The 27,551-nt window shown below is 39.8% G+C and overlaps 4 protein-coding genes and 3 non-coding genes across 8 annotated transcripts in view; 3 read left to right on the forward strand and 4 right to left on the reverse strand.

The window, feature by feature from the left end:
- Window positions 1-1,052: 1,052 nt before the first annotated feature.
- ttll1 (tubulin tyrosine ligase-like family, member 1) lies at window positions 1,053-8,931 on the reverse strand. The gene is made up of 10 exons (XM_008315567.3): window positions 8,276-8,931; window positions 7,187-7,310; window positions 6,828-7,036; window positions 6,498-6,678; window positions 6,196-6,333; window positions 5,881-5,989; window positions 5,108-5,251; window positions 4,677-4,763; window positions 1,839-2,002; window positions 1,053-1,616 (listed from the first exon to the last, which is right to left on the reverse strand). Exons 2-10 carry the CDS (start codon window positions 7,297-7,299, stop codon window positions 1,487-1,489), a joined length of 1,275 nt encoding a protein of 424 aa, XP_008313789.1. The 5' UTR covers window positions 7,300-7,310; window positions 8,276-8,931; the 3' UTR covers window positions 1,053-1,486.
- Window positions 2,834-2,921, forward strand: trnay-gua (transfer RNA tyrosine (anticodon GUA)). The gene is given in 2 exon segments: window positions 2,834-2,870; window positions 2,886-2,921. It is a non-coding gene; the product is annotated as a tRNA-Tyr (tRNA).
- On the forward strand, window positions 3,238-3,325 carry trnay-gua (transfer RNA tyrosine (anticodon GUA)). Its single transcript is given in 2 exon segments — window positions 3,238-3,274; window positions 3,290-3,325. It is a non-coding gene; the product is annotated as a tRNA-Tyr (tRNA).
- trnay-gua (transfer RNA tyrosine (anticodon GUA)) lies at window positions 3,780-3,867 on the forward strand. Its single transcript is given in 2 exon segments — window positions 3,780-3,816; window positions 3,832-3,867. It is a non-coding gene; the product is annotated as a tRNA-Tyr (tRNA).
- A 3,400-nt stretch (window positions 8,932-12,331) lies between the features above and the next one.
- On the reverse strand, window positions 12,332-15,860 carry mcat (malonyl CoA:ACP acyltransferase (mitochondrial)). The gene is made up of 5 exons (XM_008315566.3): window positions 15,120-15,860; window positions 14,338-14,425; window positions 14,011-14,228; window positions 13,800-13,934; window positions 12,332-13,242 (listed from the first exon to the last, which is right to left on the reverse strand). Exons 1-5 carry the CDS (start codon window positions 15,534-15,536, stop codon window positions 12,970-12,972), a joined length of 1,131 nt encoding a protein of 376 aa, XP_008313788.1. The 5' UTR covers window positions 15,537-15,860; the 3' UTR covers window positions 12,332-12,969.
- A 267-nt stretch (window positions 15,861-16,127) lies between these two features.
- def6c (DEF6 guanine nucleotide exchange factor c) lies at window positions 16,128-22,724 on the reverse strand. 2 transcript variants are annotated; one of them, XM_025057490.1, is made up of 13 exons: window positions 22,493-22,724; window positions 22,228-22,391; window positions 21,432-21,572; window positions 20,400-20,582; window positions 19,770-20,000; window positions 19,037-19,183; window positions 18,840-18,948; window positions 18,539-18,759; window positions 18,349-18,456; window positions 17,990-18,156; window positions 16,971-17,169; window positions 16,803-16,893; window positions 16,128-16,674 (listed from the first exon to the last, which is right to left on the reverse strand). In XM_025057490.1, exons 2-13 carry the CDS (start codon window positions 22,321-22,323, stop codon window positions 16,484-16,486), a joined length of 1,884 nt encoding a protein of 627 aa, XP_024913258.1. In that variant the 5' UTR covers window positions 22,324-22,391; window positions 22,493-22,724; the 3' UTR covers window positions 16,128-16,483. The 2 variants fall into 2 exon arrangements, with proteins under 2 accessions (XP_024913258.1, XP_024913259.1); XM_025057491.1 differs by lacking the exons at window positions 21,432-21,572; window positions 22,228-22,391; window positions 22,493-22,724 and adding an exon at window positions 20,680-21,306 and having other exon boundaries at window positions 20,400-20,632.
- Window positions 22,725-26,652: 3,928 nt separating this feature from the next.
- LOC107988856 (tetraspanin-7-like) overlaps window positions 26,653-27,551 on the reverse strand; it is a 3,049-nt gene continuing 2,150 nt past the window's right edge. The window contains exon 2 of the mRNA XM_017034168.2: window positions 26,653-27,551. This exon is cut by the window's right edge and continues 29 nt beyond it. Coding sequence (XP_016889657.1) covers window positions 27,403-27,551 — 149 coding nt within the window. The 3' untranslated portion in view covers window positions 26,653-27,402.

A 27,551-nucleotide genomic window follows, 5' to 3' on the forward strand; every position in this document is an offset into this window, starting at 1 on the left:
GAATGATACTGCAGTAGCATCAACATTAAAAGGTATGCAGAAGTCAATTAAGAAGAAAAGTACTTCAGTAATACTATGAGATAAATTCTTACGTCATACTGAAACCATACTGCATGTAATAGGGCAAAATGTATATTTCGTAGCGAAAAAACCCCCAAAAACATTTAATCATTGATAATGTCATGTTAATCCAACATTAATATGTTAAATCAAAGCACCATTTTAAAGGGAAAGTGTGGGTTTTCTGAAAACATTTAGACATGAAGCATGGATGCAATGTAAAAATTCTGATATCCTTGCAAGACAATATAAAATTTTTTTAAGTTTTTTTCCAGAACCGACCAACATATTTTTACATATTTTTTTAAATAACAATGGCATTCATTCATTATCCATTGTTCACTATTTCAACTTCAGAAAAAATCCTGATAAGCAGCAAGTCTACTTCGTCAGTCCTAGAACTCAAAATGCATCATGGGACATTCGTTGTGTAAATAAAGTGATAAAGTGCAACAATAATAAAAAACAGAGCGGTCTATTTGCAATAACATGGTTAAAAAATTATAATACCTATTTAAAGTACGGTATTAGTAACACATTCATTAAACATGGTAGTCTATCAAGCTATTAGATTTTTTTTACTTAACTGTAACGTATATTTATTGTAATCTTTGCTCTGAACTCTGACATACATTTTCCATGTCTTTGTTTCCATTTTACCTGGAACCAGGCTCTTATTGGACGGAGGAGCTGTCACACATAAGGTAACATTGAGCTGTCATGCTTTATAATCCATTTACCTTTAAATGGGAAAGTGAACCTTAAAATATTACCTCGTGAATTAAACGTAAAGATTTATGGATAAAAATAAATTGCTAATGTGATAAATAGCATCATTAGCATCACACACTGTCATGTTGAATTCTTTCATTTCTTGATGTCGGTGAACGATAAGTTTCATCACATTAGAACTCCCCGCTCTCAACTATTGGGGTAAAAATCAGGCTTAGAATGTTACTTCCCAGTAATCATGCACACTTCATGTTTTTTTAATTTGACAATTTTCATTTCAATTCTCATTTTGATTCAACTTGTCCAACTGGAAAAACAAAGAAACCTGACCTTTTCTTCTGAAATCCAAAGTGGTTTTAGGCTGTTTTTTGTGAAGAAAAATAAACATGGTCAGTAGAGTAGAGAACCCTGGACTTGTCACAAGCCTCAGATCTGTCCAAAGGATCTTCATTTCTGTACATTTCTGTTTATAAATGAACAAAAACAGCAGTAAAGTCTAACATTTACAGTACGACTTCATTGTTGGTTTGTTTTACCACTAACAGTCAAGTTGTTGTCCATGTGTCTCAGTCCATTAAACATGGAGACAGGGTGGATTTCCATAATTTGAAAAAGAGTTTGGTTGGTCCTTTTTTTATCCTGACTGCCCTGTTGCCCCACCCAACTATAATATAAGAGTTTATTTATATCTCCGTTACTTCCAGGTGGCAGCTGTGGGCCGAACGCCTGCACTTCCTTTATTGCCCTTTGAGCCAAGAGACTGACCTGAGCGACTCCTGAGGTCACGCTCGGAACTCTCGCTCAGTGCCTGCTCTTCATCATACCTGGTGACAGAAGGACAGAGAACTCGTAAAGAACATTTGGAAGAAACAGGGTGAGAATTAGGCGTCCGACAGCAGTCAGAAAAGGAGGAGTGGAGGTCTGCCCCCTAGTGGATGTGTTCTTAACAAACATGCAAATGTTTGGTAATTTATGCCCATACACACACCCTGACTGCTGTCTTTACATCAGCTCCTTCTTTCTGTAAACACTTTATTGACACTCACAGGACTTGATAGTTTCCCAGTGCTTCCCAGGGTGGACTGCGATTCCAGCGGCAGTCGGGGATGTCGCCATTGGGCATTACTATGTTGAGGGTGTCATTAATGAGGTTGTACTTCAATATCCGATCATTTGCCGTGCTGGAGGTCAGTGAGGGAGAGGCATTGACCTGCGGAGCATAGAGACAAATAGTGAAGTATATTCAATGGGTATGTGCCTGCCTGTGTGCTACTACCATACACATACAGTACATATGAGAGATTCAGCTTGCCCTGAAGGCAGGCCTGAAACACACAGGACCTAACATTTGGGGCAGACGTTTGATTTTACTGTCACTGATGTACAGTGATGACCTACAAGGAACTGGGTGATGAGAAAAAAAAAAGATCCTAATGATGTCTGTCGACAAATATAGTAAGGACCTAGCCTGGAAACTCAGCAGTACAACTAAAAGGTGTCAGTTACATGACTTGCAAAGTAAAAAGGGTTCGACCTAAAGTGCGGCCTACTTGAAGTGGGCTTTACGGAGCAGAAACCAGCTTCTCTCTATTTTCATTAACATTTTTACAGCCAGATGAATAAATTGCACCAGTTTAGGGACCACCTTCAGCACACGCTTTAGTGAACGGTGCCACACTTGTAATCACACATGCACAGAGTTCAACGTCAAGGGCGTTTAAAGTTGCTCAACAGTGCAGAGTGCAGTACAGTCGTTGTGCAAGCCCGTTAGGTAAATAAGGGCTTAGGAAAATACGCAACAGCTGTTTTCAAAGAACAAAACAAAAACAACCAGAAAGATGTTGATTGGAAGATTCTGGTGACAGAAGAATACATTATTTGGGTGTAGATTGGTTTTAATTTGAATCAATGTACGCCTTTTAAACAATGCAGGTTCTCCTGTTGTTCAGAGCTCACTGTATAAAAATGAACCAAATCCACCATGGGAAAGTGACAGCTGATATATTTTTTCAGTTCATGACCCAAGTGGGCCATACCATCCCCTTCGATAGCTCAGTTGGTAGAGCGGAGGACTGTAGTGGACATACCCAGTAATCCTTAGGTCGCTGGTTCAAATCCGGCTCGAAGGAATATGTTTTTAGAGATAATCTCTCTGCAATGACACTTTTTCCCCCTGGTAGCTCTGGTAGTGACTGGAGTGGATTTAGCGATAACTTGAAGACATCTATAGTCGCAAAGAGTACAGTATAAACAGTCAATGCCGCAATACCATCCTTATCCTGTAGTTGATATCCTGGTGGTTTTTCATCTGTGTATGACCTAAAGGTCCAAATAAGATACTGTATGTTTGAAGTTTGATTGGTTTGTTTAACTGTAGTACGGGTTTTTTTTTCTTCCTGTAAGTCATTTGTTAGGATTGGTTGGACCAACTGTTGCACAACATCCCCTTCGATAGCTCAGTTGGTAGAGCGGAGGACTGTAGTGGACATTCCCAGTAATCCTTAGGTCGCTGGTTCAAATCCGGCTCGAAGGAATGTGTTTTTATAGGTATGATCTCTGGAATGACACTTTTTTCACCCCCTGGTCTCTGAAAGTCTGGGTAGATCTGCGGTCGATTTAGTGATAACTTGAGACATCTATAGTCCCAAAGACTATGAAGGGTACAATATAAACAGTCCACACATTGGTATCATCCTTATATTGTAGCTGACGGCCTGGTGGTTTTGTCAACCTCAGTGTATGACCTAAAAGTCCAGCTGTGTTTAGATATGATATAGCTCAGTTGGTAGAGCAGAGGACTGTAGTGGACATTCCTACTAATCCTTAGGTTGCTGTTTTAAATCCAACTCAAAGGAATGTGTTTTTATAGATGTGTTTTTTTCCCTTTGGTTCTGAAAGTCCTGGGTTGAGAGATGACATGAAAAATAAGGCCTGGGTCATGAAAACATTTCAGAATAGCCAGTTGAGTTATCAACAGCCTCACATCACCTTCGATAGCTCAGTTGGTAGAGCGGAGGACTGTAGTGGACATACCAAGTAATCCTTAGGTCGCTGGTTCAAATCCGGCTCGAAGAATTTTTTATTTATTTTTTGTCAAGCTTGACTCAGCGTTTTAGTTAAACCACACTTCTCACCACACACCACACACAAAGCTCAGTTTTCCAGGTGGTTTGTTCTGTCAAAGCACCTATATGGCGCATATGAACCATCTCAAAACAACCAGTTACAAGAATACAGTTGTCCACATAGAAGCCAAGAAGAGTCTCTCAATGAAGGGAGAACAATAACCACAAGAGGGAAATACTCAAAACCATAGACAGCAACCTCCGCAAACCATCCCTCAACACAGCAGGTCTTTAGGCAACAACTAACATGTCTTTAGGCAATACCTTCCTTTTTCCAAGAAAAGTGAGTACCAAAAGATCAACACAGGGGAAATACAAGATGACCGTAGTAGCATCAGTCACACCGTGGTTAGCATTTATGGTCCAAAGAAATATTTCACTGGGTGTGGAACTGCACCATCTGGTCCATCAGAACTTAACTATCTATTTAATACCTCAGTTTCTACCTCAGAGTACACAGTCTGTTAAACACATTTATATGAAAAAGCAGAAAACAAAGAGAGGAGGGGAGAGGTAGCCAACAATATACAGCAAAGAATAGAAACGGCGGGCGAACTGCATTGATCATTTACATTTTCATCATTCAATAAGGACAGCAGTTGTGTAGGAGTTTTTCAAATATAGTTCAGTGGGGGTGGGGTGGGGTCAAGAGCAGATGACTCTCTACCCACAAATAGCTGAGGCTGTTGATGCAGTTAATTTAGATCAACCGAACCAGTTCCACATATGTGATGAATGTGAATGTCATCAACGACTCACCTCAATGAGCCAGGGCTTCAGCTTGTCGTCGATAATGATGTCGTAGCCATAACATTCAAAGCAGTGCTTGTCATTGTTCATCACAGGCTGAGGAAAACAACAGAGAGAGACCAGAGCGTTGGACGAGAGCGAAAAGTGTTCGTGATTTATACGTCAGAGAATGATTCAGCAAGAACTGCTCTGAAGAACTATTCTGAAGAAAAATCCTTTTCAGCACATACAGTAATTCTGCTGTGAATGTGATGAACGTGATGAAGGCACTGACAATGGCTGTGTCACAGCTGAAAGCTAGAAATAATATTGTCTAATAATAAAACCGTGATGGAAAACACCTACAACATCCAAACAGGAAATAAAGATAGTTGAGTTTTTTTGCAGGTGTGACCTAATTTAAAAATAGAAATAAAGAATAGACAGCCACAGCCACTTACAGCCACAGCTTTTAACGACTGCACCACAATCCAGTGGATCTGGTCAAAGAGTCGGTTGGTCACCTCCTTCCCTCTGGTGCTCTCAAGGTACAGACGGAGGTTACTGACCGTCCACTTGCCTCCATGTACGTGATTGTAATCATCCTGCAGTAAAGACACATACTGTTTATAAGGCAGTGTTTCCCAAACTTTTTTTCCAGGGACCCATATTTTAAAAGTCACAAACCTTCACGACCCAAGTCAACAGACATTATTCAAAAGAAACATGATGCGAGACGACCCAAAAAAGAAATCTCTTGCGGCCCACCTGAGGGTCGCGACCCAGTCTTTAGGAAACAATGATATAAGGTATGTATTTTGTACCCAGTCTTTAGGAAACAATGCTATAAGGTATGTATTTTTTTTATTTTTTATTAAGACTGTAGTTCTGGTGCAAACTGGAAGCACAAGTCAAAGTATGTACGTCAGTGATCACCAAAGCTTGGCCCACGGGCCAAATTTGACCCGCTGTACCATCCAATCCGGCCTGTGACTGGATTCCAAAATAAACATCAAATAACAATGTTAGACTAAAATATGACTATTATTTGACGACCCCCCACGCGTCGAGTTCAGAAAAATTCTGTCTCTTTGACAAATCCAGGTGGTGACCCCTGATGCAAGTCTTAAAACTAGGGTGGTCTCTGTACTGTGTTATTTTTGGTTACAACTCCTTGATACTATCAGTACCCCTCTGCTGTGTGAAAGTACTGCAGAACCGAAAGAGTACTTACGCCATGTTTTTGGATGGCCACATTAGTGAGATGTACAAACATGTTATCCAGTTCACTTGTGCTGGGCGTGTACTTCACTGTGCAGAACCGACAGAAGCCAAGCTTGTACCTGAGAGTACAACACCAGACAGAACCCGGTAAACAACTTCATAAACATCAGGTACGAGTAAGTGAAAGTGCAGTATTTAAAAAGAAAAAAATACTACAGTATTTCATAAAAATAAAGCTCAATCATGTATACGCCTCAGCCCATTGTTAAGGTCAATAGAGGTTTTAAAAATGCATCATGTAGGCCACACTTTAATAAGCACTCACATGTAGCATTTCAAAGGCCGATAGGTGGTCACTAAGACGTAGAGGCGCAGGTCAAACTTTTTACCTCCTATCAAAAGAGGATTGTCAATGTAAAGGGAGATGACGTACGCCTCTTTGCCACTAGAGGCCGCCATAAACCTGGGGGCAAAAAAAGACAGCAAAAATGATCAACCGGATTTTCTACATTTTCATAACCATAATGTTAAAGTGGAGTAAAAATGTTTTCATATCCATGTGACGTCAAGTGAGTTAAAATTAAACCTAAATTAAGTAAAGTAGCACGAGTGTGTGTGATGTCCTACGTGGAGGTGCGACTGTCTCTGGACCATTTCTTGATCTGGGACAGTTTGTTGATGAGGAAGATGCCTTTGCCCTGAGCCTTCCCACAGGGCTTCATGATCCAAGTGCTGGACGGGTTCTTACGAAATTCCTCTACGAATAAGTTATAATCGGCCGGGAGCATAAACGTCACAGGGACAAAATCTGCGGAGAAACAGAAGAAGCTTAGTTTTGACGATGATGATGATTATGAAGCTTAGTTTTGACGATGATGATGATGATTACTGTATATTGATTTATGTGTGACATGAGAGATTCTGTACATATAAACAACATGTTGGCCTACAAAATACCTAAATATATGTATTTTCCGTTCTCGTCTTTCTCTGCCAGCGGGTTTCCTTCCTTCTCTAGGTCCTTCCTGTAGCGTTTAATGTTCTTGATCATCAGATCCTTCCTGGTCAACTCATAGTGGTTGGGGAAGTGGTTAACCATCTGATCATCTGAGAGGCGGTAGCCAGTGTCCACGCTGAACACATTCCGGATGGTTTGGATGCTCATCCTGAAAATATGAATATTAAAATAAAACGCAATTATGTGAAAATTTTGGCTGAAACTTTGTAGTTTGTCACAATAAAACAATATTATCATTATTAATATTTGTCATGTTAAAACGTGTCAACTACTTCAGTTGAAGGTGTACAAAACTTGCCAGTAAAAATTCCAGTCCTCGTTCTCAGTGACCTGAGTCCATTCCCTTTTCTCAAAGTTGTTGATTAGCACTGATTTTTCAATGTCCGTCACCCACTTCACCTTACTGGCCATGGTGCCTCCCACTAGAATAGAGCACACCATAAAAGGTTTTGTTTCAAAGGAGATGTAAGAAATGGGAAATGGAAAAATTATTTTTAAAATAAAATTTAAACTTAAAAAAAATTAAATTAACTTAAAAATAAACTTCTGAAATTAAAAAAAATTAGGCCCAATATGGAGTTAGTGCTTTTTTTAATAAGGTTTTCTTATTGTATTCCAATTTCTTTACAGGTTGGATCACAGGTAATAAAACATGACTTAGCACTATAACTTCGTACTAGGATATTTTTTTATAATCTATTAATTTTTTTAAAGAGGTCAATTATTCTTTTTTTGTGTTTTACCACTAACCAAATTATATAAAATGTGTATTTTAATTTTTTTTTTTACCACTATTGGTTGTCACTACCTTAAAAAGACAATGTCATTGCCATTGTTGTATCACTTTGGGTTCAATTCATCTCCATTTCATTTTGACTTGTATTTTTTCCATTTTAACTTTTGAGCATTTTGTCCACTTATATGTTTATTATGTGATACTGTCTCTAAAAATGTTACTTTCTGATGTTATATCAAAGGTGTGGGGCCCTTACAACAAGGACAATTTCACACATACTAAAACCTTAAAGTAGTTTAAAAATGTTTGACAAAAAGTAAGACACTTGGGTGGAAAAGATGATACTTTTGTACTTTGAAATAATAATCCTATTTAAAAAAAGCTATTATAAAACACACAAAAAATCCCAGCATATTTAAAGACTTCTTACGTCTTTATTAATTCTAACTAAAACTAATTTCACAAAACTAATTATCACTTGTTTTAAATGCAGACTTTTAATTGGTTTGAAACAGAACATTTAATGTTACTGTCACAAATGTTTAGTTTTTGGAGCGGTCTTAGTGTCTCTACACTGCTTGAAAATACAATGTTATAAATGTAGTGAGAATAATTTAAGATTTTCATTCACTTTCAAATGTTCAATCTTACCTGAAAACCAATGTGGTTAAAAGAGCCAGTCATCAGCATCAGTTAGCCGGGCTCTGCTCCTCTGTTAGCAGGCTGCTGCTGCTCAGTCCTCCCCGGCCTCCAGGCTCCACATCACCCACAGTCCTGTCACTGGTGCACAAATCTCACAACTAGTTCTGAACCACATGCACACCGGTGGAACAACATCACCACACACACAACCGCGTTAGCTTTTATCTTAATTTAAATGTTTTAAATGCTAACAAGCTAATGTGCAGTAAAGTAACCCCGAGAGTCGTGAATCTACGCGCTAACAAAAAGAACGTCTTTTCTTCAAATTAAAGTCCTGTATTAGACTACGAACAGAAACATTCTGCAGTTAACATTTAGGTAGCAGAGACTGATGTTTAAAAAATGGCAAATGCAATAAGCGAGACCTCTATGGGCTTGGTCTTTCTGGGAAAATAACCTAGCAACGGTGGACGCAGAGATGTCAGTGCAGGGTGTCATTACCACCCCATTTCGACAGAGGTCAGCGTTGGACAAGAATATATTATTGCCTTAAGGTGACATATCATAGACATAACAAAAAGCAGACCCCGCGTTGACTGCTCGGGAGCAAGAAAAAGGGCCGCCATGCTGGACCGGTCAGCAGACGGCAAAGACACAAGCAAGATGCCTGACCACTAAGAGGAATAAATTGTATATATATATATGTATGTTAAGTACTTATTGTATTATATACATATGAACTATACATATATGATTAATATTATTAATTATATAATTGCAATAAAGATAATTTTTGGTTTTAAAGGTGATGTCACCTTGTTTTCTGTCGCCACCTGTTGTCAATCATGGGCAGCGGCAGGTAAAGGCGTGGTCACGTTCGCCACCTTGTAGCAGTTTACTTTAGAGCACGAGGAATAAAGGACGCTGCTGTAAGTACAAGGAAAACATTTACAATACTTTTTTTTTTATTCCATCGGTTCCTGTACTAAATATGAATAATCCTCACGCTTTTACATCTAATACAGGGCGGCGTCCAAGAAAATAAAAGGTAGGTTTGACTTTCTTAAAAGTTAAACACACTTGTTGTAGATCTAAGGACATTTGTAAATAACATTTGCAGTAAATAATATACTATAGTATCTAGTATATACAGGAGTAAATACGTTATTCTGATTTTTGGTTAGTATCAAGTACATTTACATTCTGACATTTAATATACAGTGACATTTGACGTTTACTTTGGATGTTAGTTCCACATTTGTAGTCTGCAGGTTAAATGTTTTGAATTGTGTACAATCCAAAGTATATTATTATAAATACTGGTAACTACATTAGAGGGTATCTATTTGATTTTTCAACCCAAAAGATGTTTTATTTGATCTTGGTGAGAATTGAAATGGTCACTGTGGTTGATTTGAGTTATGGAAATGGAGCATTTGCATTCAGTCACAACAGGAACTGGTCTCAGAGCAGGTGCACGTAGGCCGCGGCCGACCTGCTGAGGCCTGGTTTTTGAAAACAACAAAAACTCAAAAGTTCTCAAAACTCAAAAAATATAATTTAATTTAGTTAACATCCACCGTACATTATGTGGCATTTAATAGCAAGTGTATAGCATATCAGCAGTGTATAGTACAGTACTAGTTGGATTATAACTGTTGGACCTATTCCAACAAGTGATGTCATCTTTTGAAACCTTGGAGAGCCTGTTTTATCAACATGGCAACGCAGGCGTCACCCATCCTGGTAACATGACCCTGTATTTACACAGCCTGTTTATGAACGTTAGGAGTCAGACAAGAAGAAGGCACAAACACTTTGACCTGCATTAATATAAATTTTGTGTAAAAAATGTCCCTCTTCCTAGAAAATAAAGATGGTGGAACAAACAAGACAGCCATGTCATGTGGTCTCCCTCCAGGCTGGACCTGGTGAGGTGGACTCTGGAACTGTGTCCGAGGTTCATCTCAGGTACCTACAGGTCTTGTTATAAGAACCATAGCTTGAGTAACAAAATCAGTCGCTATGAAAAACCGACTTTTGCCTGGCAACACGCCTAATGGATATTTTTTTAATGTGTGATTAAAATTATTATTATTTTGATGGAACCCCTGATCGTTTTAGAATCAGTGCCAGGACCGTGCGTGTTTTCGCTCGCCAACTGGCTGAGATTGGAGACCAGCTGGACCGGGAGTGGACCAGTAGACAACGTAACTGGCCACCTGCTCCTTTGCACCTTCTGAGACCCGCTCAGGCACTCACCAGAGCGTTGTATAGGTAAAATAAAAAAAAAAAAAAAAAACTTTCCTTGTCTGTCATTAAATCTGTATTTGCCGTAACTTGGCAACATTCTCTTATTACAGAGACCTCCACGGTCAGCTGTGGGGCTTCCAGGGTCTCTCTACTGCAGTAAGGGCCTGGATTGTGAGTACTGTGCCTGGTCTTGGTGTCGTTAAGGCAGAGGCCTGTACTGCCATGGTGAGTTGAACCTATTTCCTTATATGTTTAGTCTTTATCACCTGAGAGAATAAAAAAAAGTCTACTATGAAAGGCAATTCACTTAATAAATAAAGTTTTTCCATTGTTGCGAAGCACTTGCAGTTATATTTTGAGCATGTGAAGAGGCTAAGGAAAAACATACCCTTATTCAAAAGGGTCAATAGAGCAATGAACTCTATTATGATGAGGCACCATCGGCAGTTACTGAGTACTGTTGTCTGAACCGCATGGATGACACTCAGTTTTCATCAGCTCTAAACAAGGAATTTGTAACCTTTGTGACCAAATGTATCTGGTAAATTCCTTTACCTTATTTTCACGTGTCATTTACTGCTGTTATTGTTTATCTTGTGCTTGAAGTCACAGGCTCCTGACGTCAAAACTCACAGAGCTATAAAGAAAACAGCCTGGAGAAGAACAACACCTCATTCTCGGAGGTTGATTTTCTAGAAACACTGCTCCTGATAATTACAGTGCTAAACAGGTTCTAGAAATCATAACCTGAAGCATTTAGCTTTACTAATTTAAATATTTCATATATATATTAAAATATTTTGTTTCCAATCTTATGGAATAATTTATTTCCACAGAATTAGACAAAGCTTTTTATAACGATATTTGTCTGGTACCCAATTTAACAAGGTAAACTACATTAGCTAATCATGCTTGCGTCCCTATTGTCTTGAAATGCATGCTAACATTTTCATGCTAACATTATTGATTTTGTTACTACTCTATTATTGCCCAAAGACTGGTATTTATTTATTAATTCTAATGTGGCCACAAACAATTAGTTAGGGCAGACATTTTTGTAGTTAATGGGCAGCTAATGGGTAACTACACTAAAGCCAGGTGTTAGCCAATCAAGCTAACATCCCTTTTTTTAGTATCGCCTAAAGATATCGCTATTCATTTGTAAATTTAGTATTGGCCAGTGTATATATCATGATGATAGTATCTACAACATTAAGGCCCTTTTTATTTCGTTCTCATTTTCTAGGTGTCTAATTTGAAACCAGTAGTTTTCACTGACTGGACCAGAGGCAGCCGGTGGGCCGGGGCGCTGGTAGCTGCAGTGACTTTCTTCGGTGTCTTGTGGATGGAGTGGAATAACTGAAAGACCTCCTGCAGCATTTTCCCACTTTTTACAACCCAAAAAATTTTTTTAAAAGTGTGTGCGACAAGTTTAAATTATTGCTAATTTGTTCTTTTCTGCAATTTTCTCTTCTTTTTTTTTTTTAAACAAAAAAAAATTACCATTCTAACCATGTGATGTTGACATCAGACTTGTGTGAAAACTGATTGTCCAGAGAGTTGGCCAGGTGTACTGCAGCACTGACATGAATGTTCACAAGCACGTTGCCATGACTGTTGCTGGTCCTGCAGTCTTTTGTATCCAGATAAGTTTCTTACTGGTTTAAGAGGCTACAAAAGTTTTTTTATTGTTATTAATTTTTTTTAACAGATGATATTTGCTGTGCTTTATTTAAAATAAGGGAGCTGGACTTTCTGCTTTTGATGTGACACAAATAAAATCAACAATTACATTTGAAAAGTCATTTGAAGTCTTATTTAAAAACAGTTTTAATTACAAATTAATTACAAAGATCTCAAAGGGACAGTCTAGGATACATTATGAAAATGTTGCATCAAATTATTTATTAATTATTTTAAATATACAGGCATATACACACACAGTGATATTTAATGGGAATAAAGCACTAAAGCCCATGAATGAAATTAGCATTTTTGGCTCAAGTGAATCCAGAATCTGCTCGTTCCATGCAGCTGTGTTTGCAAAATGTATCTTGCAGAAGTAAATTTAAAAAGAAATTAAACATTGGAACCTTCTGATGTCAGCAGCGGTGGATGAACATTTCCTGCCTTCTGTAAGCTAAAACAAACACCTCTTGCTCGTCTATTAACCTTTGCATGTAAGGTTAGCAGTTAACAGAGCAACACTTACCTCCGCGTCCTGTGGTAAAAGTCCATACATGGTGTTGTATTATAGAGCTGGTATCAGCCATTTTCAGTGAGGTTTAGCTGTGTGTACGGCTGTGTACACCCAAAGTATTTCACGTAAAAAAAAAAAAAAGAAACAAAACACAACCTGTCCCTTTAACAAAAAAAAACAAACAAAAACCACAGATCGACAGCAGCTCCAGCTGATCCAAGTCCATCTCTGCTCGTTTGAGTCCACAGGATCAGTCCTCGTAGCCAAAGACCGGCACTTGTGTGTACCTTCTGAAGGCCTTCAGGTTGCACTTCTGAAGTGTGACACCCAGCTGCTTTCCAGGCCCCACCTCGTACGTCTCGGGGAACTTCTCCCCCTGCGCCCTCTCGTAGATCTCGTGCAGCGACTGCTCCCACTTGACTGGTGACACCAGCTGCTTCACCAGCTGTCGACACATGTGGCTGGTGTTCATGTAGCGTTTGCCGTCTATGTTTGAGTGCACGCTGATCTCCGGACGCCGCACCTGACCACGAGAGAAGCAGAGGTGTTAGACTCCAAATCGTCTACAAGTCTCAAAACAGGTCAAATCTTATTCCACTTCTTCCTACATTAAGGCAGTAAAAGTATTTACCGTATTTTCCAGACTATGAGTCACACTTTTTTTATCCTTTGGCTGGGTTTGCGACTTATATTAAAATTATATATTAAAAACACATATTCAGCCTAAATTACTGTATATTATTATTATAACGTGCCTTTAAAGATGAAAGAACTCTGTTCTTGGTCTCGGATTTTGTAAAATAAATTTCCACAGAAAATGCAAATTATACCGGTATACTTTTTTTTTCTTCTTCATTGGCTGGTGAGACTTATAGTCCAGAAAATATGGTATATTCAGAAATGTCATGACATCAGTTGGAACTCTAATGGTCAGAACATTGTATTCCCTCTTGAAACAACTTATAGGTTAAGTCTTGCGTTTCTCAGCTCAAGTCCTAGCTCCAGAATCTTCCTTGGGATTTTAATTCAAAGCCAGAGTTTCCGAAAAACCTGAGGCTACAGTAAGATTGCTGCACTGACCTCCACCTTCTTCAGAACATCTCTGAAGGGCTCAACGGCCGGAGCCATCAGCTCAGTGTGAAAAGCTCCGCTGACAGGAAGTAGTTTTGTCCTCATGAAGAGCTTTCTGGAGTTCTGCTGGATGAATTCCAGAGCCTGGGGGTAATAAAAAAAATTGATCAAATCTTGCAGTTCAAAGTTGCATTGCTAGCGACGTTTCGATGACGCGTACCTCTTTGTGACCTGCGATGACCCTGCCGTCAGGAAACAGGTAGCTGGCCACAGAACACACTGGTTCCGTGATGCCCAGACTCTTGCAGTGCTCTCTAGCTTGTAAACAGGCGTAGTTATAATTCGCCTGACGTTTACCGACGACAGACAGCATCCCGCTGGGGACCAGCTCTGACGCCTCCTGCATGGCCTCAGCACGGACCTTCACCACGTACAGGGCTAAGAGACACAGAAAACCATCAGCCGTCCACATCGGCACACATTCATTTTCACTACATGTCATCGGTGTCCTGTACTGACACGACAAATGTGTTTTGGTGGGTTGTACCTTCTGCAAAGTCCATGGCACCAGAAAAGACCAGAGCAGCAAATTCTCCAACACTGAAACCAGCGGCAGCAACACACGTCTCAATAGCCTGTAAAAAATAAATAAATATTGCACAGTTGAACCACAATGGTAGAAGTAATAGTATATTATTTACCTGCAAACGTATTCCTTGAAATATATTATTTTTGTAATGAATAATTCTGGTTTAAAGATTAATATTTTTTCGGTGCCAGGGGCTGAAGTTAATCCCAGTCATCATATCAGTTAAGGGCGATTTTAGAGACAAAAGTTATTTTTTGTATGTTATTCATGGTATAATGTCCTTTTTCTTTCCCCAGTAGGGGGTGCTATGAACACCGTTTCAGTTCCCTGTTCTATGGGTTGCTATTGAATATTATTAAAACGTATTATTACTAGTAAAAAGTAAAAAATAAAAATACATTTTGTAACACATACATACAGGGTATTTCATCAAACAACCTGCACGTACGGCTAAACAAGATTTGTGAAAGTTTCATTAAGTATTTTTTGCCATATTTCATTTTGTAATATCATACAACTGAACCACAATAGTATAAGTACGAGATTTGTGAAAGTTTCGTTAAGTATTTTTTCCCATAATTCACACTCTACGATGCCCTAAAGGGTTAATATATAAGTAAATAATATAATGACTATCGTGTCTTTACTTCGCGGTTTTTCGCCTATCGCGGACGGTCTTGGAACGTAACCCCCGCGAGAGACGAGGGACCACTGTTTATGTACTGCATGTTTGTAGTGACCTTGGGGTTTTCGAAGCTGAGCCTCTCCACCGCAGCCAGAGAGGTGACGAACACCGCGGGCTGACAGTGCACCGTCTTCATCAGCTCCTCCTCGGGTCCCTCCAGGCACAGAGTCAGCAGGTCGTAGCCCAGGATCTTCTGGGCCACCGAGAACATATTTTTAACGTTGGGGTATTTTAACAGTCCTCTCCCCATGCCCACAGACTGACTGCCCTGGCCGGGGAAAAGGAACACGGAGCGGTCCCCCGGGTCTTTCCAGCGTCTCTGGATCTGCCCCTCCACCTCAGCGGGCTCCGTGAAAGCTTCATCCGGCAGGGGCTGAGTCTGGTCCGGGCTGCCGCTCTGGCTTGTGGTCAGCCTCCTGGTCAGAGAGAGCAGAGGCCACCGGATATTCCTCCTGCAGGCTGATGCCAACATGGCGATAATATGTTCCAAAGTTAAAACATAATCGGACACAATTATTCAAACCATCGGATTAGTCTGCTCTAAAGTGTTTCCTGGGTCTGACAGAGTCTTTCACGACTCGCATGACTCCGTACAGGGCGCCACCATGCGTTTTAAAATGACCCGGATGGGACCTGTTTTGCTTCCGGGTCATTGGATCAAAGTAGCATCAGCGCTACCTGCAGGTGGCAAAATGACACGATTACGTACGGTTTTTCGTTTAAAGTTCTTTAAATTACAAAAAAAAAATCAAATTAAATCGACTATATTAACATGTAGTACCGCGTAGGTTTTGTGGTTATAATTAAATAAAAACTACTTTGTAACCTAATTAATTAAATACATTTATTTGAGTTTTGGAAAATATAAAAAATATATTTTGTATAATTGTGTTTTGCAGTTTATTTTTCTAGAATTCCAAATATATATTTAAACTGTTCTCCTTAGTATATTGTATTAATAAACCTTCAACAAAGTGAAGTTACTGCTTTTTTTTTTTACTTTACACATTGTTTTTTTTTAGCTGGTTTGTTCTGGTAGAAAGTAAAACACGACAAGATAAAGAATTGTTGTTCACTTACTGTATACATTTTATTGTACAAACTGTACATTTGTATTGTACTCTCGCTTAATTCTGCATCTCAATGCTTTAAAGTGTGACCATAAATACAAAGACATTTTGTATTGCATAACAGCCACCTGGACATGTTTTAAACACACACACACACAGGAGTTTGATAAAGTGACGGTTGACAGGTGTAAAACTGTGGAAGCTCAACTGAAGCATGATTTAAAGATATCCAAATGGCTGCTGTGCTCAGACACCACATAAGTCCTTTTTGCATATTTTCACTGCACCAAATACTCCAAACAAATACTTCTTTCTCGTTTCCCTTTGTCACATTTGTCCATTGGCTTTTTCACTGGGATTCCTCCTCTCCATCAGACACGTGACCCGTTTCCTGCTGCTGTTCCAGTTTCTGATGTTCCTCCGTCATCTCATTGTTTTGACTGGCTAAGTTCTTGAATTTAGTGATGAACTCGTTGCTGGCCAGAGCTCCTTCCTTTTTGGGGCAAAACTCTTTTGCCACTTGGCGATTTTGCATTCGATCTATGAAAAAAAAAGACAAATAATGATACATGTCATATTTTTTTATTTATGCTACGACTTTCAAGTTGAATCATCATCATATTTTACTTATCAAATTAGTCTGTTTGCGGACAAAGAGAATACTTCACCTCCTGGAGTAATGGGCGTCATAAGCCGGTTCAGCTGGACGTTCCAGTGTCGTACATGTTGACTGGCGTTCCTCAGCTTCTCCTGAACCTCCTGGAACCAAAACATTAAAGAAGGAGCATTAATAAGGGGTTTTTATTAAACACATACTGTATCTGCTTCATTCTCACCTCCAGGCGCTGGTGGCTTCTCTGCCGAGATTCTTGCAGATCCTGCAGCTCCTGGGAGGCAGAGTCGAGGGCAGAGGGGGTGTCCTCGTCTGCCCCTCCTGCAGGGTCCTCCTCTATGACACTCAGGCTTTGCAGGGCCTTCTGTTGTTCCTGCAGGAGCTGGAACTGCTTCTTCTTCTCCTCCTCAGCCTGCAGCACCCTGCAGGATGAAAGACATCATGGACGACATGATGGTGCAGAAGTCACTTCACTGAAGAATGTCTTGTTATGTTAAGTTTCAAGGTTAAAGGTGAGTGAGTCAGAGACGGGGGGGCGGACACATGCCAGTCATTTGGAAAAAAAAAACAAGAAGGTAGAGGTAGTGTTGGTTAATGGATACATCCACCAATATGTCCAACTGAGTTCTACTACAAACAGCACACCCATCAGGTCAAATCCAAACACACAGACATTAGACGAAATGCATTTTTCCAATGTGACTTACACTTGTGGTATTTCCAGTGTCTTCAGTGTTGGTCGCAAATAAACATCCACACATAAGCTTAGAGATTTAGACACAAAAGATGCTGCTTATAACTGAGAATTATAAAAAAAAACTGTTTCATCAAAGCTAACAGGAATACTGCACCAAAGTCTGAGGCAAACGTTTTGTTAAAAAAACAACAAATTTATTAATATTAAAAAAAATACAGGACAGAAAACTTTATCCGTTTTGCTACTCCTTACTTTAGACTGCAATTATATTGCAGTTTTATTAGTAGCAGTAAATTGTCAGTTAGTTTAAAAACTAAAGTCTGTCTGTTCTTATGCATTCAAAATCACACAGGGAAAAAAGTAAAAATAATCTAGACTGAGACTTAGACTTCATTGTCATTGCACAGAAACAAACAAAAAAAACAGTGAGTCTGGCAACAAAATGTCATTGCTTGGCAACCGGAGTACACAGTACAAAGTACACAGCTTGTAGACCATGACTAAATAAAAACAATCTAACAAATATAGTAAAGAAACCCGCTCACCTCTGCAGCTCCGTTCTGGCCTTCTCCTCCTCCAGCCGAGTCTGGATCTCCATGTTCAGAGCAGCTTCTAGTTTCTGCTGCGTCAGCTCCAACTCCTGGATCCTCTTCTTCTGCTGCTCGGCCTCTTTTTTCTTCTCCTGCATCTCGGCCTGCATGCTGTCTCTCAACTGGACACACACACAGACTTAGACATTTCTGGCCACACCAGAGTAAAAAAACAAACTATGGTTTCCCCTTAAACACCTGTTCCAGAAAACTCTCCAACACCCCTCAACCACTAAGAATAACAAAAACCAGATTTTCCAGACTCTTCTGAGACGCGTGGGGTCAAAGAATAATTGTAACCTTTTTCCTTTTACCATCTCAGCCTCTTTCAGCTGTCTCTCCAGCTCCATCTGCACCTCCTTCTGTTTCTTCCTTTCCTTCTCCTCCGCCTCTCTTCGTTTGATTTCCAACTCTCGTGCATGCTGTGGAACACGCAAACATGTTCCTTGAAGCTAAGACATATCCATATATAAATGTTGGCGTCACTCATGGAACATCTCTTGCCTGGATGATGCTTTCAATCTCCATGTCCTGTCTGTCTTTGTTCTTCTCCGTCTTCTCCGCCTCTGGGACGTTGGATTCGTCCGGTTGGCTGCTGGAGCTGCCGTGCGAGCTCCTGCTGCGCTCCCGTTGGCCGTGCTCCCGTTGGACTCGTCTTTTCAGTTTGAGCTCATGGTGGAGCGAGGACTTGCCCTCGTTCTGGAGACGGAAAGCCGTCTGGATGGCTGCGGGAGTGACAGGAACACACCTGATTGGCTGGACTGGGGTAGACATGCACATGTGTGTTCTTGGAAAGTGAACAAACCTTGAGTCCACTCCACTTTCTGTCTCAGGTCAGACGCGCTCATCTCGAAGGTTTTGTTTTGTGTTTTCACACAGAACAGGCAGCGTTTTCCCTCCCGGTCTGGAAGAGTCTGCAGCAGAGGAGGAGCAGAGGAGGAGCACAGTTGGACCCGCTGTGAACGTGAAGTTCAAATTCTTGATCGGAGATCAAACACTAACCTCTATGACGCAGCCTGTTTCCAGCAGGATCTCTCCCCTCTTGTCTTTCATGTCTTCACTGACGTAGTAAGACACGGAGTGGGGCTTCAGCACGAACCAGCGCTCGGTCCAGTTCCGGCGCACGTGGCCTTTTTTCCACATGTAACCCTGAGGAGAGTGGATACAGTCAGGACCAGACCAGACTGAGGGAGGACACTGATGTCCTTTACATCCACTTTTACTCTATGTGTTTCACTTCCAATGGAAGCTAGCTTGGAGCTAGCATGTTGTAAAAGCCACAGTGTTAGTGTTATTTTTTATTATATTTAAAGCAGGCCCATCAAACCAAATATGTTAAGAACAAACAAAAATGATGTCTTGTCTTTTCTGAGCCACGGTGTTAATTCAAAAGGAGACATAATGAACCATGTTGCACAGTCAAGGTGAACCAAAGTAATGTTCACCCTAAATATACTGTATTCCTGGTGATGGCACACATGTATTACCATTGTGTGTGTGTGTGTGTGTGTGTGTGATTGGCAGCTCAGAACAGACAGCTGTTAAATTACCAGAATTAAAACAAGGCTGTGTAAAGTTTTGCAACCAGATGGCTGTGTCCACTTTTTATTAACGGTCTGTGCTTTTATAATATTATACCGGTTCATTAAAAGCCACCATCCTGCAATTTCATGGGTAATTTCATAAATTTCATGGGCTTTTTACCCCCACCCTTCATCCTCCCACACACACTCACCCTCTTCAGCACGTTGTGGTACATCTCCAGAAACACCTCGTCCAGAGCGACACTGAAAGCCTCAGCGCTGGTGACCTTAAGCAGCCGACCAGCGTTCATGAGCTCCAGGAATGTCCACACGGACATGCCCTCTTCCTGCACTGTGGCATCCTGGGATATTAGGTCATCCAAGAGCTTCCCATCCCATTCTTCGTTCATAGCCGTGGAGATTTTCTTGAGGAGATATTCCACCCAAACCCCCACCATACACACACACACACAAACACACACACACACACAGAAGGCCCCTGCTGAGATAGAATACATTTTTGCGATACGAAATCAAAGTGAAAGGCGAATGTTCAGACTGAAGTTGTCTATTTTGGTCCCTGTCGACAGGAAACCAAAAGAATTATAGCGGAAGTTCAGGAAGGAACAGACTCTTTAACTGACATATTCTCACTCTGAGCTCAGATTTTCTTCAGGGATTTGTAGCAGTTTGAAAGCCACTCAAAATATAAATTACTGTCCCTTCGTTTCCAACTGTTTTTTTTTTTTTTTGCTCTTTTTTTAGACTAAATGCCACAAAGACATTTTGACACTTCAGTTCAAGGAATCAAATCATGTATCTTTTCATTTTTCGTGTCTCACCTCCTCCAGTATCATCATCAGCGGGTATTTGTCCTCAGACAGGAGGTTGAATAAACAGAAGAGTTTGAAACTGTCTCTCTCTGACAGCAGCGCCCCCTTGGGAACAACCCGGTAGTTCTTCTTCATGGTCATCATCCAGCACAGGTCGTCAAACTTCTCCTTATCAAACATCCCCTCTTTCACCTGCAGACACAGAGAAATCCGAGCTACAACGTCACCGATCAAGTAAGTGCCTGCAGACACAGAGAAATCCGAGCTACGTCACAGATCAAGTAAGCACTGTGTTAAAAAAAGAAGCGGTTTGTGCCTCAGGTTTCGGTAGTTTAGAGATTAGGTCATCTGAAATCGGTTTGGATGGTTAATATGTTAGGGATAAACAGAGCTGTTGTCCTGAACTTTGATTTGATTTTACGACCTTGAGTTTGAAGCACTTTTGAAGTTCATTGTTTAATAATTGGCAGAAACCACGAGAGGCAGAGATGAATTATTTTGTTGTAGATATTGTGCACTTGTCTTCGAGTTGCACTTTCTTTCAAAAGAGTGTAAATAAGAAGCGGACATTGTCATTCCGTTAATAAAACTAAACATTCTCAGTCGATTTTAAGAATAAGGAGTGACATTTGGAGGACCAGAGTCTGCAGTCGTGATATTTCTTAAGTAGAAAAAACTTAGAAAAAACAAACAAACAAAACATAGCTGTCAAGTTTCACAATGAGGTCCTGTTTTAAAGCTTCAAAATTTGCAGATCTTAAGAAAAGCTAAAATGATTTTTTAAAACTGACAATTATCGCAACCTAGTAGCTGTTCTGTCATGCTTTGGTGACTATTTCCCTCTAAATAGGATCCCAAGTCACAAACTGCCATCATGTTTCCAGTTTTCAAGAACCTCTGTTTTTACGACGTTAAAACCAAAACAGTGACGCTACTTCCAGTCCACTTCCATGGAATTTCTTTGCAACTGAATGTTAACGTTATGTCCGTTTTCCTTGTACAGTCATTGACACTAGGGGTTATTCTGAACTCTCACAGTACCTTGTCCAGTATATATTTGTTGAGGTAGGGCATGTAGCCGTGGTTAGACACCGGGCCGTCGTCATCGTCCTGAAAATGCTCTTCTAGAGCCACGGGATCGTGTGGGATGTTCAGCACTGTGTACAGGTTGTGAGAGAGCACCTGAGGAAGACACCGACAGACAAAAGTGTGTCAACCTTTATGTAAATGTTTTACCTCAACATGAAATCTCACTCCACAGTAGGTTTCTCTGTTGGGGTAAAAACCACTAACACACAAACACAAGCCCAGGCATCTAGTCCCCCTGTGAGTGAGCAAGTCAGGGCAGCTTTCTGCCGTTTTACCCTGGATTCTTACCGCAGTGAAACATGTAGGAACTGGACAGAGAGAGCAGGAGAAATAACTGAGGAAGGAGGAAGACGGCAATGAAGACTGTGCACTTCTTCATAAATATACCAAAAAAGCTACAGTGAAGTGGTTTACTGGTTAAAGTACAAACTGGGCCACGGATTATAGAGAAAAACTGGACTTTGCTTCAAACTGTGCAGGTTACAGGTCTGTTTGAAGAGCATGTTTACAAGTAGCCGTGTGCCTTCGTATTTCATTATTTCGAAGTCTCATTATATTGATCCGTTTGGCGCAGTGTATAACGCACGAGGCAGCTGCACAAATAAATTTGTTTTCTATTGTTTTGCGCAGGAAATGAACGATTTAGAGGCGTTAACGCAGCACAAACGCACAGTTACACGTCCAAGTCCGACCTGTTCTAAAGTTTTTTCTTATCTTAGTTTTCTGAACTCGGAACTTCATTTCATACCTTCAGCTGAGACTTGGACACCTTCCCACACTTCTCCGCATCCAGCGACGTGAACGCGTACCAAATGGACTTGAGGAGTTCGGATTTGAGGTCCATTTTTTCCCGAGACCGTGTCGTGCGTAAAAATGGCTACGTTTCCATTTCAGAGCGCGTTTACGCACCGCCTGGACACAAAAAACGAAAGAATAAAAAAAATATGGAGCGGAGCGCAGGGGGCTGTGAGGGCAAACTGTAAAAGCAGCAACAGCCCAGATGTAGGACAGACCTAAAGAGGCGGAGAGTAGAGATAAAACCTGGAGTCCTACACCCTGCTCTCATATCTTAGATGTTATCATCCAGACAAATAGGCTAAAATTTAAAAAAAAATCCAGTGTTTTCCAAAAAGGAATTTCCATGACTTTAAACTTTAGTCCAGCATGTGAAAAGGCTCAGGGTGTATTTCTGAATCAGCAAAACCAACAGAAGACAAATAGGATCAGTGCTGCTGTTATGATTCCAGAGGTTTGGAAAGACTTTGAGGACACACCCATACTACGGAAACAGAATCCAGGCCCCAAAGCTGTTGTTTGTAAAGCATGTTGTTTTATCATTCAGGGGCCAAATATGCAGGAGTGAAGTGCAGTGTAATGACCCATTAAAGATTATCTGAAGAAAAATGTTGTTGTATTTCATTTAGGTTACAATTTGGGATGTCCGATATCAACTTTTTGCCTATGTCTGATATGCCGATATTGTCCAAAAACTTAATTTCCGATTCCGATATCAACCGATACCGACATAGGCCGGTAATATTTATTTATTTATCTATGCAAATCACTGTAATAATTGAATGAGCTGCAATGCTGCCATCTAGTGACTTTCGCTACAATATACAGCCATTTATCCCCAAAACTATTTTTAGGGCACACATCATTTGCATCGGTCAGCGATATTATCGGATATCCCTAGTTAAAATTGTCCTCCACATTAAAAAACAAAACAAATAGCTGAATATGACCCTCTTACATTGTAGTGCCTCCAAAACCAATATTAATAAAAAAAAATAGTTTAAAAAACTGTGATCATGGTGACCACAAACTGACTACATAGAGCAAGGAATTACTTATATGTCCAGTATTTGGTGGCCTAGCTGAATATGACCCTTTTACATTGTAGTGCCTTCAAAAACAACATTAATCTGGTTAAATTGTGTACAAAACCAACTCTTCAGGTCAAGATGAAAACATACACAATCGCAATAGACGAACAAAAGTGGTCTAGCGTACCTTATCACCAAAATATGTGGCCCACAGCTGAATACAAATGTCAGAGGCTATGTGTTGAAATGTGAATATAAAGCTAATTAGGTTAAACAGGACCAGTGTTGTCAGTCAGGAAGCTTCATTAGAGCATGATGTAGGTTAATCAATAACATGACAGGTCATGAAAACGACACTGATTGTTTATGGGCTAACGCACAACGGCTGCCTGTTCAAGTGTGGATGTTTTTGATAGAAAGTTTTAATTTAAAAGCAAAAAACAAAAGTAGATTTGTTGTTCCAGGTGAAGAGTTTAATTATTTTTTTGATCCAATATGCTTTCAGCTAACTATTATAGACGAAGAAGAATCACTTTTGGTTGTCCTAGACACCACATGCTAGGGCTTGATGTTGAAATTAAAAATCTGTATTTGTTTAGTTAGGGCTTGATGTTGAAATTAAAAATCTGCATTTAGTTACAACAATTTTTAAAAATGTTATTTTGCCATTTTTGTTTCTTTTGGTTCACTGAAAGTCATTTTCTTGGCTAACATTTAACTCTCTTTGTGGCTCCTTTAAAAATTATTTTTGAAAAATCCTTTGTATTTTAGTTGTATTTTATTTATTTTTATCATGGGTAATATCTTTTTGACATAAGAACTATTTTTCTACAATAAAAGAAGAAGAATTTTGCTATAGTCATCTGTGTATTTTATTTTATACCTTTGGCTAACTTTGTTAGCTTGTTTACTCTGGACTATTTCTGGCCTGTATAACTTTCTTTGCTAATTTCAATGCATTTATTAGATATCCTTCGACTAACAATCATCTGTAATCTCTGTATATCTGTGTGTTAAAAGCACTCATCTTTAGAATTTCCAGGATTCATTCACCTAAAGAGACCACTAACTTCAAACCCTAATACATGTCTCACAACATGTCTTAGCCTAAAGCTAACCAGTGAAGTCTCAGGATGCTAACAACCTGCTGTCTTTCTTCAAGGTCAATTCTGTCTCAGGCGGCAGAAATTAGGTGTCGTTCACGTCGTAATTTAGAGTTTCCTAGCTGGAGCCCTACCATGAGGTTTGACCGACCCTGCTGCTGAGATTTTACCCATCTGGCGGATTTACAGCTCTGGTTCAACCTTTATCGTAAAATAAAAGCCAAGGAGTGCTTCCGTGGATCTTAAATTTGTGAATCTTTTTTCCCTCACGAAAGGCTGTGGCGTGAACTACTTGCTTAGGTTTCACACTGCAGATAAATTGACATCCATATGTAGATTTCAGCATATCACGAACTTTAATATACGTACAGTATACACATACATTGTCCAGCTACACCTCCGTTACAAGCACAGATACATTGTTTATCTCTTGAGGTGCAGCAGACCTTGACACAGACATTCCTAGGGTACAATCAATACTATGTCCTGTAATGAAGCAAAGATTTTTACTTTAATGTTGACGTACATGTTTTACAGTGTCTCTCATGCTTCGTTGCACACTTGGTAATCAGGAGATGAGATTATATGGCAACAAATGTGACCTTAAATCACACATGACAGCTAAAAGCATGAAAAAACAAAACAATTTTTAATAGAAAAGATGTGTAACCATAACAATCAGGACAAGCACTGGATTCATATCCTTTCATTAGAGAAAATAAAATGATGGGAAATCACTTTTGTATTACTTGAAATAATGACTAATTTTTCACAATAGCTGATGCTAATTTCCATGTGGCACTAAATGCAACGACACAAAAGATGATATTTCTTACAATGGTTTGAAACTGATCACTTACCAAATGTATTGATATTGAAGGTAGACAACATTTACAGCATCTCTAATGTAACAACATTAGACATAGACAACATAGACAACATTAATACTGCATCTCTAATGTAAACTGACTATATTTTCTCTTAAACCTGGGCTAAGATAGCTAGCTGCTAATTGTGTGTCACACCCATACGTAAAAGTACTTTTATATTTCAGAATAAGACAGCTTTGACAATAAAAGTAAACAATTTAATAATTCAATGTGAATTTGCCACTTTACCATGCTAATGCGGTCCCACTATTCAGCAATGTCCTGGTGCTAAATGCAGCTGCAGCTAACGCTAAAAGCTAGTTAATGTCAATGAAAGCCTGTAGTCATTTCTGGTTGGAATTAACTTGTGCTTCAGGGCTTTTCAACTCAAACTCGAAATTCAGAACAAAGCTCACTAAATACTGTGGCTCAGAAGCCTTTTATCTAGCCAGAGTAAACTTTCTAGAATAGAAAAGTGCTGGTGAACATTCCTGTAAACTCAGTGGTGATGTATAATACTATATATATGGGGATATATATATATGTATATATATATATATTATATAACCATGTAAATACAGTTCATGTACATATATACATATAACGGTCAAAAGTTAAAGAAATCCATACATAATTGATTCTGAACCATTGTTACACATAACTTCATGCTGCTATTTACACATTTCTGAACCATACAGTTTATGAATAGGCAAAAAAGCAACAATGTGTTTTTGAAAATTTGTCTTATAAATAACATGCATTCACCCGCCGACCCATTTAACGTGGTCTTCTTTGAAACTTGGTGTTTCTGTCAACAAATACAACAACAAAATGCCACATCGGAGTTTGAAAATCATCCAATCAGACTTCAGCCATAAATCGTCCAGGACCACAAGAGTCCCTGAGGTGAAGCTAGTGTTGGTTAAGGCAGAGTGTGTAAGCACTGTGCGTCTGCCTCACCAATGTAACTATCCTGAACTAACAATGGAGTACTGCACCACTAACTTCAGACCAGGTGATTGTTGGTCCAACGCTGAATCGCTTCCTGCTCCCTCACGATCGTTAAGCACCAATAAAACACACCTGATTAAAGCACATTAGGATGATACGAACTATATTCATTCAGGTGAAAAATGGACATCTGAAAAGTGACTTTTTCTTCTTGCATTACACTCAGTGGCTATAAAAACATTTACATTTTACCAGACAGTTTTATCCAAAGCGACTTACAGAGGAAGCTTAACATTATCAAGCGTGTGGTTTCTCTGGGAGTCCCGCGGGACTCTGTGCGTCCGAGGCAGGCGTGCTAACCGCTACACTATGGAACCACCAGACAAGCAGACAAGCAGAAAATATACTATGGAACCACCAGACAAGCAGACAATAATTTTTACTGTACAGACCCGATTCTGTTCGTAGGAACTCAAGACCACACCAATACCAACAGGACCAAACACACTTGACATCAAGAAGTTTGGGAACATCGATTGAGTCCGAATAACATCAAGACCTACAGTAGACTACGCCTAGACCTTTTGGAATTGTCTAAGACTAATAGTCCAAGACTATTCTCCGTCTCTCTGTAAAGCCCTGAGATTTTGGAATTTTTGTAGATTCCAGTTAGACACCAAAACTCCCTGGGCTGTACAATGATGACAAGAAGAGGAAGAATGGGTAAAAAGAACAACTGGTCCAGACGAGTCAAGTGGTGGACCTAGAGACCCTTGAGACGCAGTGTTTCTAAAGTTTCATTTCAAAATTTCAAAAACATTTCTTCCGTACTTTTTAAAAAGTAGCTCTGTTCATTTCTATTATATTATATTTATCTTTATTATTATATATTTGTATGATATGGTCTACAATTTTGGCGTGACTCTTTTAGCCTCCCTTGTTCTTGGTACATTTTCTGCCAGCTAAGAACAATTTAGCTAGCAGTGAGGTTTTCTCAAAGCGAATCTACAGAGACAGAGCTTCTGTTGGTGTGCTGGCAGAAACAGCATCAACTTAACGAACTAAACATTAAATCACATTAATTATATCCTGGAAAAGTCAAATCAAAACATCGTACAACAGTCATGCAGAAATTCAAAACAACTCTCCCAACTCTGGGTTCTGAAGTTGACCATTAATGTGCCACCACACGACCGTGTTGCCTTGGTGCCAGTTTGTTGGCAAGCAGACAAGCCAGTGCGATGCCTCCAATCTGCGTGAAGGCTAGTCCCAACACTGTGGCAGCAATATGAAAGACATTGTCGTTGACCAAACTGAACACTT

This window comes from Cynoglossus semilaevis, chromosome 8 (assembly GCF_000523025.1).
Source record: "Cynoglossus semilaevis isolate Cse_v1.0 chromosome 8, Cse_v1.0, whole genome shotgun sequence".
NCBI lineage: Eukaryota > Metazoa > Chordata > Actinopteri > Pleuronectiformes > Cynoglossidae > Cynoglossus > Cynoglossus semilaevis.